The sequence below is a fragment of the Coloeus monedula genome, assembly GCF_965178545.1.
Source record: "Coloeus monedula genome assembly, chromosome: 28".
In the NCBI taxonomy this organism is placed as follows: domain Eukaryota; kingdom Metazoa; phylum Chordata; class Aves; order Passeriformes; family Corvidae; genus Coloeus; species Coloeus monedula.
The window spans coordinates 1,078,336-1,090,955 of record NC_138808.1 but is presented as its reverse complement, the minus strand read 5'-3'; the positions used below and the strand labels follow the sequence as shown (position 1 = coordinate 1,090,955).

The 12,620-nt window shown below is 53.4% G+C and overlaps 1 protein-coding gene across 1 annotated transcript in view; it reads left to right on the top strand.

The window, feature by feature from the left end:
* Positions 1–1,599: 1,599 nt before the first annotated feature.
* The window catches only part of UNC5D (unc-5 netrin receptor D), a gene marked incomplete at both ends in the record, with an annotated part of 84,803 nt that continues 73,782 nt past the window's right edge, over positions 1,600–12,620 (top strand). Inside the window, one exon of the mRNA XM_082298375.1 lies at positions 1,600–1,678. Coding sequence (XP_082154501.1) covers positions 1,600–1,678 — 79 coding nt within the window. The remainder of the gene's footprint in view (positions 1,679–12,620) is intronic.

The window sequence follows — 12,620 nt, the reverse complement described above, 5'->3', positions numbered from 1 at the left end:
TTCTCCCAGCCTGTGCCAGGCAGGGATTCCAAAACATTTTGTCAGCGGTGGCTGAGCCCCCCTAAACTTGAGATACGAGCAGGGTTTGGAGTTGGTGAGGCTGGGAAGGGGTGAATTCAGTGCAGCTGCTCGAGCGGGGATGGGCATGAGCCCCGATGGAAGTGGAGTTCATTTCCAAAAGAAAAGGGGAGTGGACACAAAATTGCAACACCTTGGCCAGGAATCCCACGGCGCCCGCCTTCCACAGCCAGAATTCTTTGCAGGCGCCGCGATGCAAACGTGGCCCAGCGGCTCCTGCCCTGTGCTGTGGGAATCTCCACCCCACGTCTCATTCTGGGCCTTTTCCTGCCCCATTGCTGCGGAGTTTGTGTCCCTCAGAAGCTCTGACCCGCCACATTCACTGTGGCTTCTCCCCTTTCCTCTCCCTCTCTGCCCGTTGCAAAGAAAACACCACTGATCCCCGAATCCTGTGCCCTGGCTGGATCCAAGGACAGAGCCTGGCAGAGCTGCAGTTCTTTATGACCACAGTCCCTCCTCCATCCATCCCCTTTCCTTCAGGTGCTGCCTTTGCTTCCCAACCTCTCAGTGATCGGATTTATCCAGAGCAGAGCAGCTGTGGTTTCACTCGAGCAGAGCCAGGATTTTTTGGCCTTGGACCCTCGTGGTGTGTCCTGATCAGGTGTAATAAAAATACTGGTGTGCAATTAGCTGGGGAAGGGAAACTGCTGCCGCTGGCAAGAAACAGAATTTCAGACCACAGCCCCCTGAAATATTGATAACAACAGCCCAGAATGGGGGGGATGGGCTTGGGGGGCTTTTTCATCCCATTCCTGGTCACAGGAACGGTTTTTTTAGGCGTTTGGGGACAAACGTGCAAGTTTAAAAGGTAGAGCAATTTGGGGAGAGTGCAGAGGGGCAGCGAGGGAGGGCACAGGGCCACACTTGGGTGTCACAGCCTGGCCCCGGGGCTCCAGGGGGAAGGGTTGGGGCTGGTTCCAGCGGCTCTCCCGGGCCGGGGCTGGCGGGTCCCGCACCCCTGGGGGGGGCTCAGTGCAGGGCGGGGCCCTGGGCGCGTCCCCATCCCGCGGACCCGGGCGTGTCCCTGCGCACCTGGGCGTGTTGCAGCTCACCTGAGTGCCCCTCCCCCGCCGCACCTTGGGTGGGGGGTCTCGCGTGTCCCCTCCCCCCCACCTGTGCGCGCGCCGCCGGCAGGACCCGCCCCGCGCGCCCCTAATTGGCTGCGGGGGGAGGGGCGGCTCATTAGTGATGCGGGCGCGCGCCGCGGCCCCGGAGTCGGCGGCGGCCGGAGCGGGGAGCGGAGCCCGCATCGCATCCCCGGGAGCCGCATCCCCCGGACCCCAACAGCGAGGCAGAGCGGGGGAGAGGAGCGGGGAAAACCGCCCAAAAAGCCCCCAGTCCCCAGCGAATCCTCTGGCTGGAGCTCGGCTCCGGAGGGAGCGGGAGCGGCTCCGCATCCCCGGGGCTCCGCATCCCCGGGGCTCCGCATCCCCGGGGCTCCGCATCCCTGGCTCCGCATCCCCGGCTCCGCATCCCCGCGGCTCCGCATCCCGGCTCCATCCTCGGCGCTGCGGGTTCAGCATGGGCGGGGGAGCCCCGCGCCTGCACCGGCGGCTGCTGCTGCTGCTGGGGCTGTGCAGCTGGACGGCCGCGCTGCGAGGTAAGCGGGGCTCGTTCTGCCCTCCCCAGGGCGACTTTGGGGCGCGGGGCTCCCACCGGTTGCTCCGGAGCGGGGGGAGCGCCGGCGGATGGCGGAGCGGGGACGAGAGAGCGGGAGCAGCGCAGGGCGGGGGGATGGCGGGGACCCGCCGGGAGAAACACCCGCATCCCACCTCCCGGAGAGATACCCGCACCGCCGCGGGGACCGGAGGCGACGGCGCCTGGCTGCGCTGCGGGGTCTCGGGGTGGTCCCGGCGGTGGTCGCGGCCGTTCAGGTCCTTGGAGCGCGGAGCATCCCCCGCAGGCTGCGGTTTCGGGCAGGGAGCGCTCCGCGCGGTGCGGTGCAGCCGCAGCAGCGTCCGTGGGCATCCCGCGGGGCGCGCAGCCGGGGCTGGCTCTGCTGCCGGGCTGGCTCTGGGCCCGGGTACCGCTCGGGCTGTCCCGGGATGGGCGTCGGGAGGCTCAGGGACCCCTCCGGGCAGCGCGGTCTCATCCCTGTGAGGCAGCGCGGGTGCCTCCGGCTGATGGGAGCACTGGGGCTGGTATTTTCCATGTGCAAGGCAGGCACTGGAGATGCTCCGAGTCCTTCTTTTTTATATTTTTATGTAACTTTTTCCCGGTAAATCACCGGAGCGCAGTAACCTCCCCAGGGCAGCCAGCCAGGGGATGTCACCAGCCCTCGTCGCCCGGCGTCCCGCAGCTCGGCGGGGCTGGCTGGGCTTCTCCGGCTGCTGGAAGTGCGGGACTGTGCGGGCGGGGATTCCGTTCTCCCTCTCGGAGGAAGGCACCTGCTGGCGATGAGGCAAGCTCTGTGTTTGGGCTCTGTCAGGCTCATCACAAACCGCTCGTTCCTACACAATGCAGCGATCAGACTTTGTGGCTCCTCAAAGATCCCTCTCGCTGCTTCGGCACCAGTGGAACTCTCTCTTCGCACACCCGGCGTGTCTGCGGTTCCGTTTTCCTTTGTATGGCATTTTTGGGCTCTGGTGTCTGTAGGGAAACCCATCCTCAGGAAGCCACGGGCTTGTGGCGCCTCGCCACAGGTCCTGGAGCCTCCCCAGCCACCTCAGCTGCCCGGACCTCTCACTGAATTACGGCTCCAGCAGCGGGAAAGCCGAGAGGCTTTCGTGTAACAGACAAAATGTGCCTTTTTGGGGTGCTTTGGGGGGGGAAAGAACCCAACCAACCAACAGAATCCCACCGGTTTGTAGGACAGTGAAATAAATGATGGGAATAGAATGAAAAAGAATATTTCCTAATTTTTAAGAAATATTTTGATCAAGAAGCATCGGTGCCTGCACAGGGATGGGCGTGTGCCTAAATCAGTGATGTGGGGTGCTCGGAGCCTTCTGTGTCTCCCGCCTGGGGAACCTTTGGCAGCTCTGGCTCTGGGGGAAGCGTGTTCAGGATCTGGAATTTCAGACCACGGAGCTGCAGGATGCTTCTGTTGCTGCCAAGTAACAAATTTCACTCTTTAATTAAAACTCACCAGGTTGGACGTTCCAAGCTCTGGGCTGGGGCAGAGTTTTGGGCGTCGTCGTGAGGCAGAACAGCAATTTTGGGGCAGTTTGGTGTCAGTGCTGGTGCTCCCTGGTGTTGTTCACTGGCAGCTCTGGCTGAAGCAGTTAAAGCTCAGCTCCAGCCCCAGAGCTGTGAGATTTTAGTTTATGAAGTTGTCTCAAAGCTGCCTCAGAGACAGATTGTGCTCAGGTTTCTGTTCTGAGCGGGGATTAAAGACAAATGGAATGGTTGTGGAAACCCCTGGCACGGCATTTTCAATCTGTTGGAATGAATATACATGGATGGCTCTGGGCTTTTGTTTTTACGGGAAAGAATTGCCCAGACGGGATGGTAATTGGAGCAGAGAGTCACTAATATTTATTATGTCCTTGATGCCTCGAAACTAATTTTGAGTTGTGCATCTCTGCATAAAGATGTCTCTGAACCTGAGCGTTAATATTCTGCTGCATCTTGATCCCGAAGCCTGGAGCTCTGTCTTACACGGTGTTCATGGATCCGAGTGGATTTGGTGCTAAATGAGCATTGTTTGGGATTTTCCCGTTTCCACAGCGCGGCTCTCACTGCGCAGCTCGGGCACCGCGGGGTTTGTGGTGATAAAATGAAGCCACCTAATGGAGTGGGGTGGGTCTGTGGGCAGGGAGCTGCTGGAGCAGAGATCTCTGAACGTTCCTGTTGGTTTGAGGGGTTTTTAATGGCTTTTTTTGCCGTGGGAAGCAGCGATCACCTGCTGCTCAGAGAGCTGTGTGTTTACAGGGCTGCTGTGCAGCAGGACAAACCAGGCTCTGGAAGAACAACGCTCAGTTTGGGTGAAAACAGCAGCTTCTACTGATGTGGAAATAAATCTGGTGGTGAGGACAGGACTTGGGGTGTCAGTTGTGTCCAGACTGCCCCTTTTGTCTTGCATTTAATTATGTAAATCAGATGAACCCCCAGTTATTTCATCATAAACAGGCTGGGATTTCATCGTGTGCCTGAGGACCCTCGCCCAGACCTCGGCCATGCCCAGCCTGGGGCTGTGCAGGAGCCCCCGGGGACGCTCTGGGGGCTGCTGGTGGTTGGCCATGCCCAGTTCTGCTCTGGGGGAAGGTTTTGGGGTGCCCCATTCCCCATCCCACGGGTGTGGGTTGTTCCTGGTGCTCTGTCAGGCTGTCCCAGGCTCTCTGCTCCCACAGCCTGGTGACAGTGAAGGTGTCTGGGGACGTTCAGCAGTGCTGGCTGGGACATTTCTGCTGTGCCAGCCCCAGCTGAGGGCACAGGTGTCCCTACATGGATTTATTTCTCCCGAAGTCTGTCAATACCCCCGCCGGGTGTGGGCTTGGCACAGCACAAACACAAATCCAGGCAGAACCTGGGTGCTGCTGGAGCCTCTCCTGCCTCTGCTCGAGTCGCTCCATCCAGATAGCGCTGGGTTTTTGTCTCCTTAAAATCACAACCACGTGCTCTGCTCCGAGCCATCCTCCCGCTCCCCTGCAGGGTCTCATGTGGGCTTCTCTGGCAATATTTTCATTATTTAACTTCGGAGCTTCCCAGGAAATCAGCTCCCTTCCTTGTGGGTTCAGGAGCTGCACCGGGCCCGTTTCCCAGCTCCCATTTCCCGGCTCCCCAGGGTGACCCGGTCATGGTGTGGGTGGTGGAGCTCTGCTGTCCTTTCACAGGTAGGGACACTCAGGGTTTGAAACAAAAATTATTTTCTCAGCACCGTGGGGAATTTGGGGACTCTCAAAAGAGCAGGATGGCAGAACTGGGTGTGCAGGATGCAGGGGTTCATGGTTTGGAATTATTTTGTTGAGGCTTCTGTTCAGTCCTGTATTTTTTCTGCATTTATTGCTGTGTTTGTGATGTGTTGTAACAGTTTGCCATGTTCTCTGAATTCTCTCCCAAAGTCTGACTTTGGACAGGAATATGCTCAGGTTTTGTCTGGATTAGAGCACTGATCCTCGTGTTTTGTTCTGCTGGAGTGTGTTCCAGACACAAATAATGTGATTTATGCTAAGATGGAAAATCACAGAGCAAAGGAGGCCTCAGGGCCACGGGCTGTGTATTTGCTGTATTTTTAGTCCTGCTTCTGGTTGAAGGTGGAGTCTGAGGGAAAGAGCAGAATGTTGACACCAGAGGCTGCTGTTTCAGAGGGTTTGGGATGCTGCTGGAGCAGATGGTCACATTCATCTGCCTCAAACACAAAAACGGTTCATTTTCTATTTATACTTTTTAATGGTCTGGTTGTGCCACGTGGCCTTGGCTCAGGGCAGGAGCGCTGCTGAGCGTGGAGGGTTTGTGTCCATCGGCTCTCGCTGGGGTCAATAAATCACATTTTGGGCCACCCTGCAGGCAGGGGTTCAATGCCATGGAGGAGCCTGGGCACCCTGAATTCACCTGCACAGAGGTGATGAACGTTTTCATCACCCTCCCCTCCCCCCCTTCCGTGGCCTTTGGAACCATTCAAAAATGTTCTTAAGAAAGAGACTTTTATTAAATCCAGTGACTTGCCCAATATTGTTTAGTGCCAAGTACTTTTAGGAATTTCCGTGCAGGGAATTGCACTTAATTACACTTAGACACCATCATCCTTAATGAATTTTTTTCCATGGCTGCTGCTGTGGGCATTTTTGCCTTTTTTTTTTCTTTTTTTATTTTTTTCTTTTTTTCTTTTTTTTTTTTTTTTGCCTGTTTTCTTTTTTACACTTAAAAAACACAGAGCTTCCAGGTGGAATTTTGGTGTCTCTTAACTTGGCTGTGAAGAACACGGAGGGTCTGGGATGAAACAGGAATGTTGGGCAGCAGTTCCCAGCACTTTGCCTGGCAAAGCTGGGCTTGGGGGACCAAGGATGGATCTCAGTCCTCCTCAGCTCTGTGGCCTCACCCAGGGCTTCCAGACCAAGTCCTGCCTGGAGATCTCGGAGTAACTGTGAAAAAAAAAGAGATTTGTTAAAACAGAGTTATAAATCTGGTGTTTAATTCCTCGCCTGTGTGATTTGTGTTCTGAAGACTCGGAGCCTCCTTGAGCAGCAATTTCCTGATGTAAGAAGAGAGCAAGGAGCTATTGCAGGGATAAATAAATGCAGTGCAAAACCCTCTTGTTTATCTTTATAAGCTCTGGAAACCCGATGGAATCAATGGGTCGAATTTGTGGAGAAAGTGGAGTGACTTGGTGGATCTCCAGCTGGGGAAATAGGAGGTGCAATGGAGGAACAGGAGGTGAGAGATGCTGGAGCTTTGTCTGATTTCTCTGCCTCTTGTTCCATTCTGCTTTTGGCTGAGGTTTTGGAGCCCATCACAAAGCAGGAATAATGGATTATACCAGGCCTGGTATATCTTATTTATAATAAATGTATTTATCCCCACGTCCTCTCTTGTTGTCAGTCCAGCTTTATGGGATTTTCCCAATTACAGAGGGAAAGATTAGGTTCCTAATTCAGTGAAATTAATTTAGTTTCCAATAGCTAAGCAGTGGGGGCTGGTTACAAGTGGCACAGTGAGTCCCTCCCTGTTGTCACCTGGCCCCACGGCTCGTGGCTGTGCCGAATTCCCACAGGAGCAGCACAACTCCTGCTCCTCCCGCTGCAACATTAAAAATGCAGGACTTGTTTGTGTCAAACGAGCTAACCAAATAAAAGATGAATTTCAAGTATTTAATCTGTCAGCATCGATGAATCTGGCAGGATTATTGTCCCATTAGGGGGGATGGGTTTCTCCCAGAGAGAACTCTGCCCCGTGACTTGCCTGTTTGTGTGCAGATTGGTTTGGGTCTGATTTTGGCTACGATTGAAATTGAAATGCTCCTGCTCTGCTCTGGTTGAGTCTCAGGGTCACTAAGGTGGGACCTGGCTGCTGCTGAGCTCCAGAACTTGCTGCAATCCCTCCAAGGCCTCATCGTTAATTCTTCATGGGGATTTTGGGGTGGGTTTTGCTCATTTTGTGCTTTCAGTTGTGCTCAACAGCCCGAGCCTGGGAGCTGCAATGTGAGAAATGCTGCTGGGACAGCAGGAATAAAACCAGGATTACCCTTGGGAGGGGTGGAAGAGCAGTTTGTGGAATGAGTGACAAAATTCCTGCTGATGTGCCCCAGCCTAAGCAGAAGGCCCTGAAGTTTGGGATAAGTTTTGGGACAATTTTGTTTGGGGGTTGTCACATCTTTGTCTTGGTCTTAGAGAGGACAGTGAGATGTTGAGTTTCTGAAATACAACTTTTTTTTTTGAAGCCTTAAAGAAACAGAAGAGGAACTTTTGCTTCTTCTTCCCACCTCCCCAAACAAATCCTCTTTCCACCTCTCCTTCCTCCCTGTGGAGGAGGGAAGAGTCCACAGAGGAGAAACTTCCTGATTCTGGGCACAGCCTGGGCTGCAGCTTTTCACTTAAATAACTCCAATAATATTTTCTTTTAAAGCCTGTAGAAGATCTGTATTTGAAACGCTTTATGAGGGGGATAAAATGTTTTCTAGGGGATCCAAGCTGTTTTTCGGGCTGGGTGGGCAGGAAGGAGCTCCGTTAGGGCAGGAGGGATTTGTGTCATCTTGGGGGAGGCCATTTCATGTTTCCCTGCTCCTGGTGCTGTTGCTGGGGGTTTCTGAGCCCTGTCAGGGACACAGGGACACGTTCTGTGCCCAGCCCGAGCCTGGCTCTGCACAGGGCACAGTTGGCAGCCCCGGGGCTCTCTGTGCCTTGTGAGGCAGAAAGGGAAGCGCTGGCTTTGACTGTGCTCCAAATGTGCAGGAACGAGCTGGGATTTAACAGAAAAAGGGGGATTCTGTGCTCTGAGCTGGCTCGAGGTGGGTGCTCACACAGGGGTGAGAGAAGAGACACCTGAGGAGCCGTGGTGCTGGCAGCTGAGCTGGTGCTGCTCCAGCCCCGTTCCCGCTGCGTTTCCCAGCTCCCCGTCCCTCCTGGATGATGGGGACACCTGGAGAGCCCCTCCAGAGCTGCTTTTCTGTGGGAAAGCAGGGCCTGGACCCATCCAGAGCTGCAGGGCTTGGATTTATGGCCACAGAGCTCCTCAGGTCCTCCCTGGCTGAGGGTTCCTGGCAGAGGGGGACGAGGAGGGCCAGGGCCCCCCTGCACAGGGACATGGGGAGTTCTCAGCAGCAGGAATCCCCCAGAGGGCACCTCTGGCAGGGGAAAAGGGTCCCTGACAGAGGGGAGTCCAGTGCATGTGGAGTAAATGACCTTTAACAATCATAAAGGTAGTTTGTGGTGAGATCACAATGAGCCAAGGGCCGTTTGCTGCCATTTTTGCATCAAAAATAGTTTTGGATAATGCTTAAGTAGTGATCGAAAGGGCATTTCTGAAGAAAACTTCAATTTGGGGTAGTGAGTGTGATGTCTTTTCCTTTTATTCCCTGTAAATGAGTTGCAGACCTGATGAAATCCTTCAAAACCCCTCAGCATCTCTCAGCAGTGTTTTTCTGATTTAACCAAGCCTTGTGAAAGTCTCCACTGGCTCTTGCACTGTGTCATGTTCAGCACCATGGAGCGTTCGTTACTTCCTGCAGCTGCCAGGAGCATCCCTGAGCCTCAGATTTCCAATATTTTGAACAAAATGTAGTTGACATCCAAAAGCCTCCAGGTGGAAATGTTGTTTCGTGATTTGTAGCTGTGTCTTTGGCCGTCCTGTAGTGATTTTTCTCCAGGTTTGGATGGCAGATTCCCTTCCCTGGCCTCTGTGGGATTAAGTAAGGTCTGAGTTTGGAAAGGGGCAGGGGTTTGAGGGTGAATGAAGGTGTGGAAATAAAATCTGTAGAAATAAAAACACCTCCCATCCTAGGAACAAGCACAGAACTTGTTTTAAGCCTGAGCTCTTCCTGCTGTCTGGTTTTAGACCTCCTGGCACTGCAGGCGGTGGGGGAACCCCTCTTTGTAGCCACTGAAAATGCTCTGGGTGGTTTAATGAGAACAATTCATGGAATTCTGCTGAATTCTCTGCTGCTGCTGTGTCCCAGCAATGAACCACAGCTGCACAGGGGTCCCAAATCCTGTCTGGGTACCACTGAGGGAGGTAGGGCAGGTTCCTGGCTGTGCTCCAGGGGTGCTGCTTTGGGAAGGAATTACAGGATCCAAAGGACAGAGCCGGATTTTGATCAGGGCAGCTGTTCTGATCCATCCCTGATTCTGGCTGGGTGCTGCTCCGTGGTTCAAGGAGGTTGCAGCCACGTTTGCACCTTTTTGAGTGGGTACTTATGGCGATGCAGCTGCCCCCAGACGATGCCTCTGGCCAAGCAAACAGCGCTGATCAGAGGATTGGGTTTTGTTTATTTGGGTGAGAGTCTCCACGGGCTCTGCAGCGGTGGGAGGTTTGTCCCTGGCAGGTGTTCATGAAGGTTTCGGCCGTTCAGGGGCCGGGGCGATGTCCTGTGTTTATGGACTGGACCTCTGGGCTGTCACTAAAGGGTTTCTGCTGGAGATCAGATCAGCAAATCTCCCGTGGCTGTCCCTGCTGGGGGAGCCTCCCCTGCTGCTGTGGCACCACAGCTCCTCGGGAATGAGGGGGTTAAAAAGGGGGACACTGTGACAAGGGGGCTGTGGAGAGTCCTGGCACTATGTCAGGGGTCTTTAAGACTTGAATTCACAAAGGTGGGTGGCCCTCTTGGTGGTCCTCAGACACAGCCTTGTGCATCCTTGGGGGGTTTGGGGTTTTTTTTTTGGTTTGGTGGGGGTTTTTTGTTTGGTTTTTTGAGTTTTTGTTTGTTTGGGGGGGTTTGGTTTTTTCAGGTTTTTTTTGTTTGGTTTGGGGTTGTTGTTGTTGTTGTTTTTTGTGGAGTTTGTTTGGTTTTGGTTTTTGTTTAGGGCACTGGGGATCTCCCAGAGTCCCCATCAGAAGGTCCTGCAGGGGGGAGCTCTGTCACTTCCCTCCCTACACCTTCTCTACCCCCAGCTCAGCAGCCAGAGGGGAATTCTGTGGCTATTCCAGCAATTCTTCATTTGCTGCGTGTGGTGCATCCAAAAAGGTTCTGTTTTCACGAGCGACACAGGAGACGAAGAAGAATGAAATTAATCCAGTCCATAATTTGATTACTTGCAGTCTGATTTTTCCACAGCTCCGTGTTTGTTTTCAGCTGACAGAGCAGCTGCTGGGCGCGGGGAAGTGTAAACTTTGTTGTTTGAACAGCGTCAGGTAAACTCAGCTTCTACCAAACCTTCATCTGCCTGAGGGAACTCGAGCGGTGACAGAGAAGGGGCCCTGTGATCCAGCCAGGAGCCAGCCCAGAACCTGCCCAGCTGAGTTTTAAATCCACTGTCTCCCCTCTGGAAGCAGAGGCTGCCATTGATGGGTTTGTGTGGCCCCAGTACAATTTCCCATATTGCCCTCTCTCTGTGACACCCCAGCGCCGCCCTGGCCCCAAAACCCCTCAGCACAGTTTGGATCTTGCTCGCAGCTCCTCTCAGGGAGGTTTCCTGAGTGCTGCAAAGCCTCTGCTGCAGACATCTCGGGAGCAGGATTTGGGAGGATTAATGTGGTGGGATTTCTTGAAGACATGATTACTTTGCAAAGACTTTCTCTCCTCGGTAAAATTACACAGTAACTGCTTGGTATTATTGGGGGTTTTTTTCAGTCAACAGACCCAACGTGTCTTTTGTTCTATTTTGACTTATCTCGGCCCCAGAGAGTCCAACATAAATCATATTTTGGCAGGATTAATCCTGCACCTGAAGGCGAGCAGGATGCCCTGAGTAGACGCCTTTCACCTGGGAGTGTTGCTATCAGGCACTTCCTTGTGTCAGCCTGGCCCTGGCAGATAAAACCCCCAGTGCTGCTCCTCCGAACCTGGAGCAGTTCTTAGCAAGGCTGGGAACTCATAAATTGCTGCTTATCAGGAGAACAAATATTCTGTCTCAGTGCCTGCCTTTGGAAAGGAAACTTCAAAGAATATCTTTGTCTTACCGCTTCTCTGTCTTCTCATGAAGGGATGAAAAGCACTTTTTGGAGCCCTGAGTCACTGCCTGCCCTCCAATCTGCCTTGACAAGTGTTTAATGGCATTATCAGCGCCCCTGGGCTGGGGCTGAGCACTGGGAAATGCCGCGGCAGTTCAGGGAGTTCATCCTGCCTGGAGAGCAGCTGGATGTAGGGTTGAGCTCTGCTGTGAAACATCCCCTGGGGTTAGTGGGGTGTAGGAGGCCAGAGCTGAGCAGGAGATGGAATAAAGGGGTGCTGAAGGTGGAAAATTGGGGGTGGCTGCCTCAGGAAAGGCGTCAGTTCCCCGTCCAGAAGCACCAATTCAATTCCTAATCCCCGTTTTCCTGTGCACAAAGAGCCTCTGCTCCTTCCCAACTTTTGGGAAAGGATTTCAGTGTTTGACAGATGAGGGAGAAAAAGAAAAGTTTGTAACTCACTAAAATGTTATTATTGAAATCATTCTCCCTCCTGGGCAGGGGCTTTAGGTCTGGCTTGGAGTGTTGGGAATAAAGCACCCAGTGATCCTTTTGGAGGGATTCAGAGAGGACAAGATGTGAAAAGTCCTGGGCTCTACAATCCCAATTGTTAGAGGGGGGGTTATTTAAGCTTTTTATTAATTAGCCTTAAATCAGCAACCATCTGTAAGTGGATATCACTTGCTGTAATACAAACTAAAATCAGTTTAAAACCTCCTGGTGGATGTTCCCATGGCTGAAATAGGGAAGGAAAGCAAAGGATGAGCTGCAGGATTTTCCTCCTTCTCCCATAACCAGTCCCTTCCAGACCTCCATTAAAGGTGAGATGTTGCTCCTTGCAGCTCCCTTTGTCTGTCCCCAGCAGAGGCAGAGGATATTTTTGGGTTTGCAGTGATTGCTCCTGGGGGGGGTGGGTCTGCTTCTCAAAGCCCCTGAAATCCAGGGAAATCCTGGCAGGGAGAATTGCCCCAGCCCTGACTGCTGCTGGCTTGACTTTATGCTCCCAGTTTCCTGCTCCTGTCAGAGCAGACCTTGCTGCCTGCCCCGTTCCTCCCTTACCTGCTGCAGGGCGGTTCTTACCTGCTGCCTGCAGAGATTCCAGCTGTGAGAGCAGGGTCTGTGCTGGGCAGGGAATGGGGGCTCTGCCCAGGGACCAGCCCCTCCCCTGCATTCTCTTCTGCCCCAGGGGTGACAGCAACGTTTGCAGGCCCACAGGAATAAAAACCTGCTGGCCTGCAGACGATTTCCATTAATTTTCTAATGACTTAATCTGTGTCAAGGAAGGTAAAATGGATCAAACTCTAAATGAGAAGGACTTTTTAAATAATAAAAACGCTGGCACAGCCTCCCTGCGTTATCCTCCAGACCGAGGAGCTGGGGTGGTGCAGCGCATCTCGAAGGGACCATTTTTAGTTTAATATCTTAAATTGCATTAAAATTAAAGTGCAAAAATAGCCTCTCCTAAATTACAGCTGCAGCATGTGACTCCTCAGGCCTATTTACTAATTTTTTTAATCCTGCTGAAGTTGGAGCTGAGGATGTCGGAAGCTTTTCTGTGATGG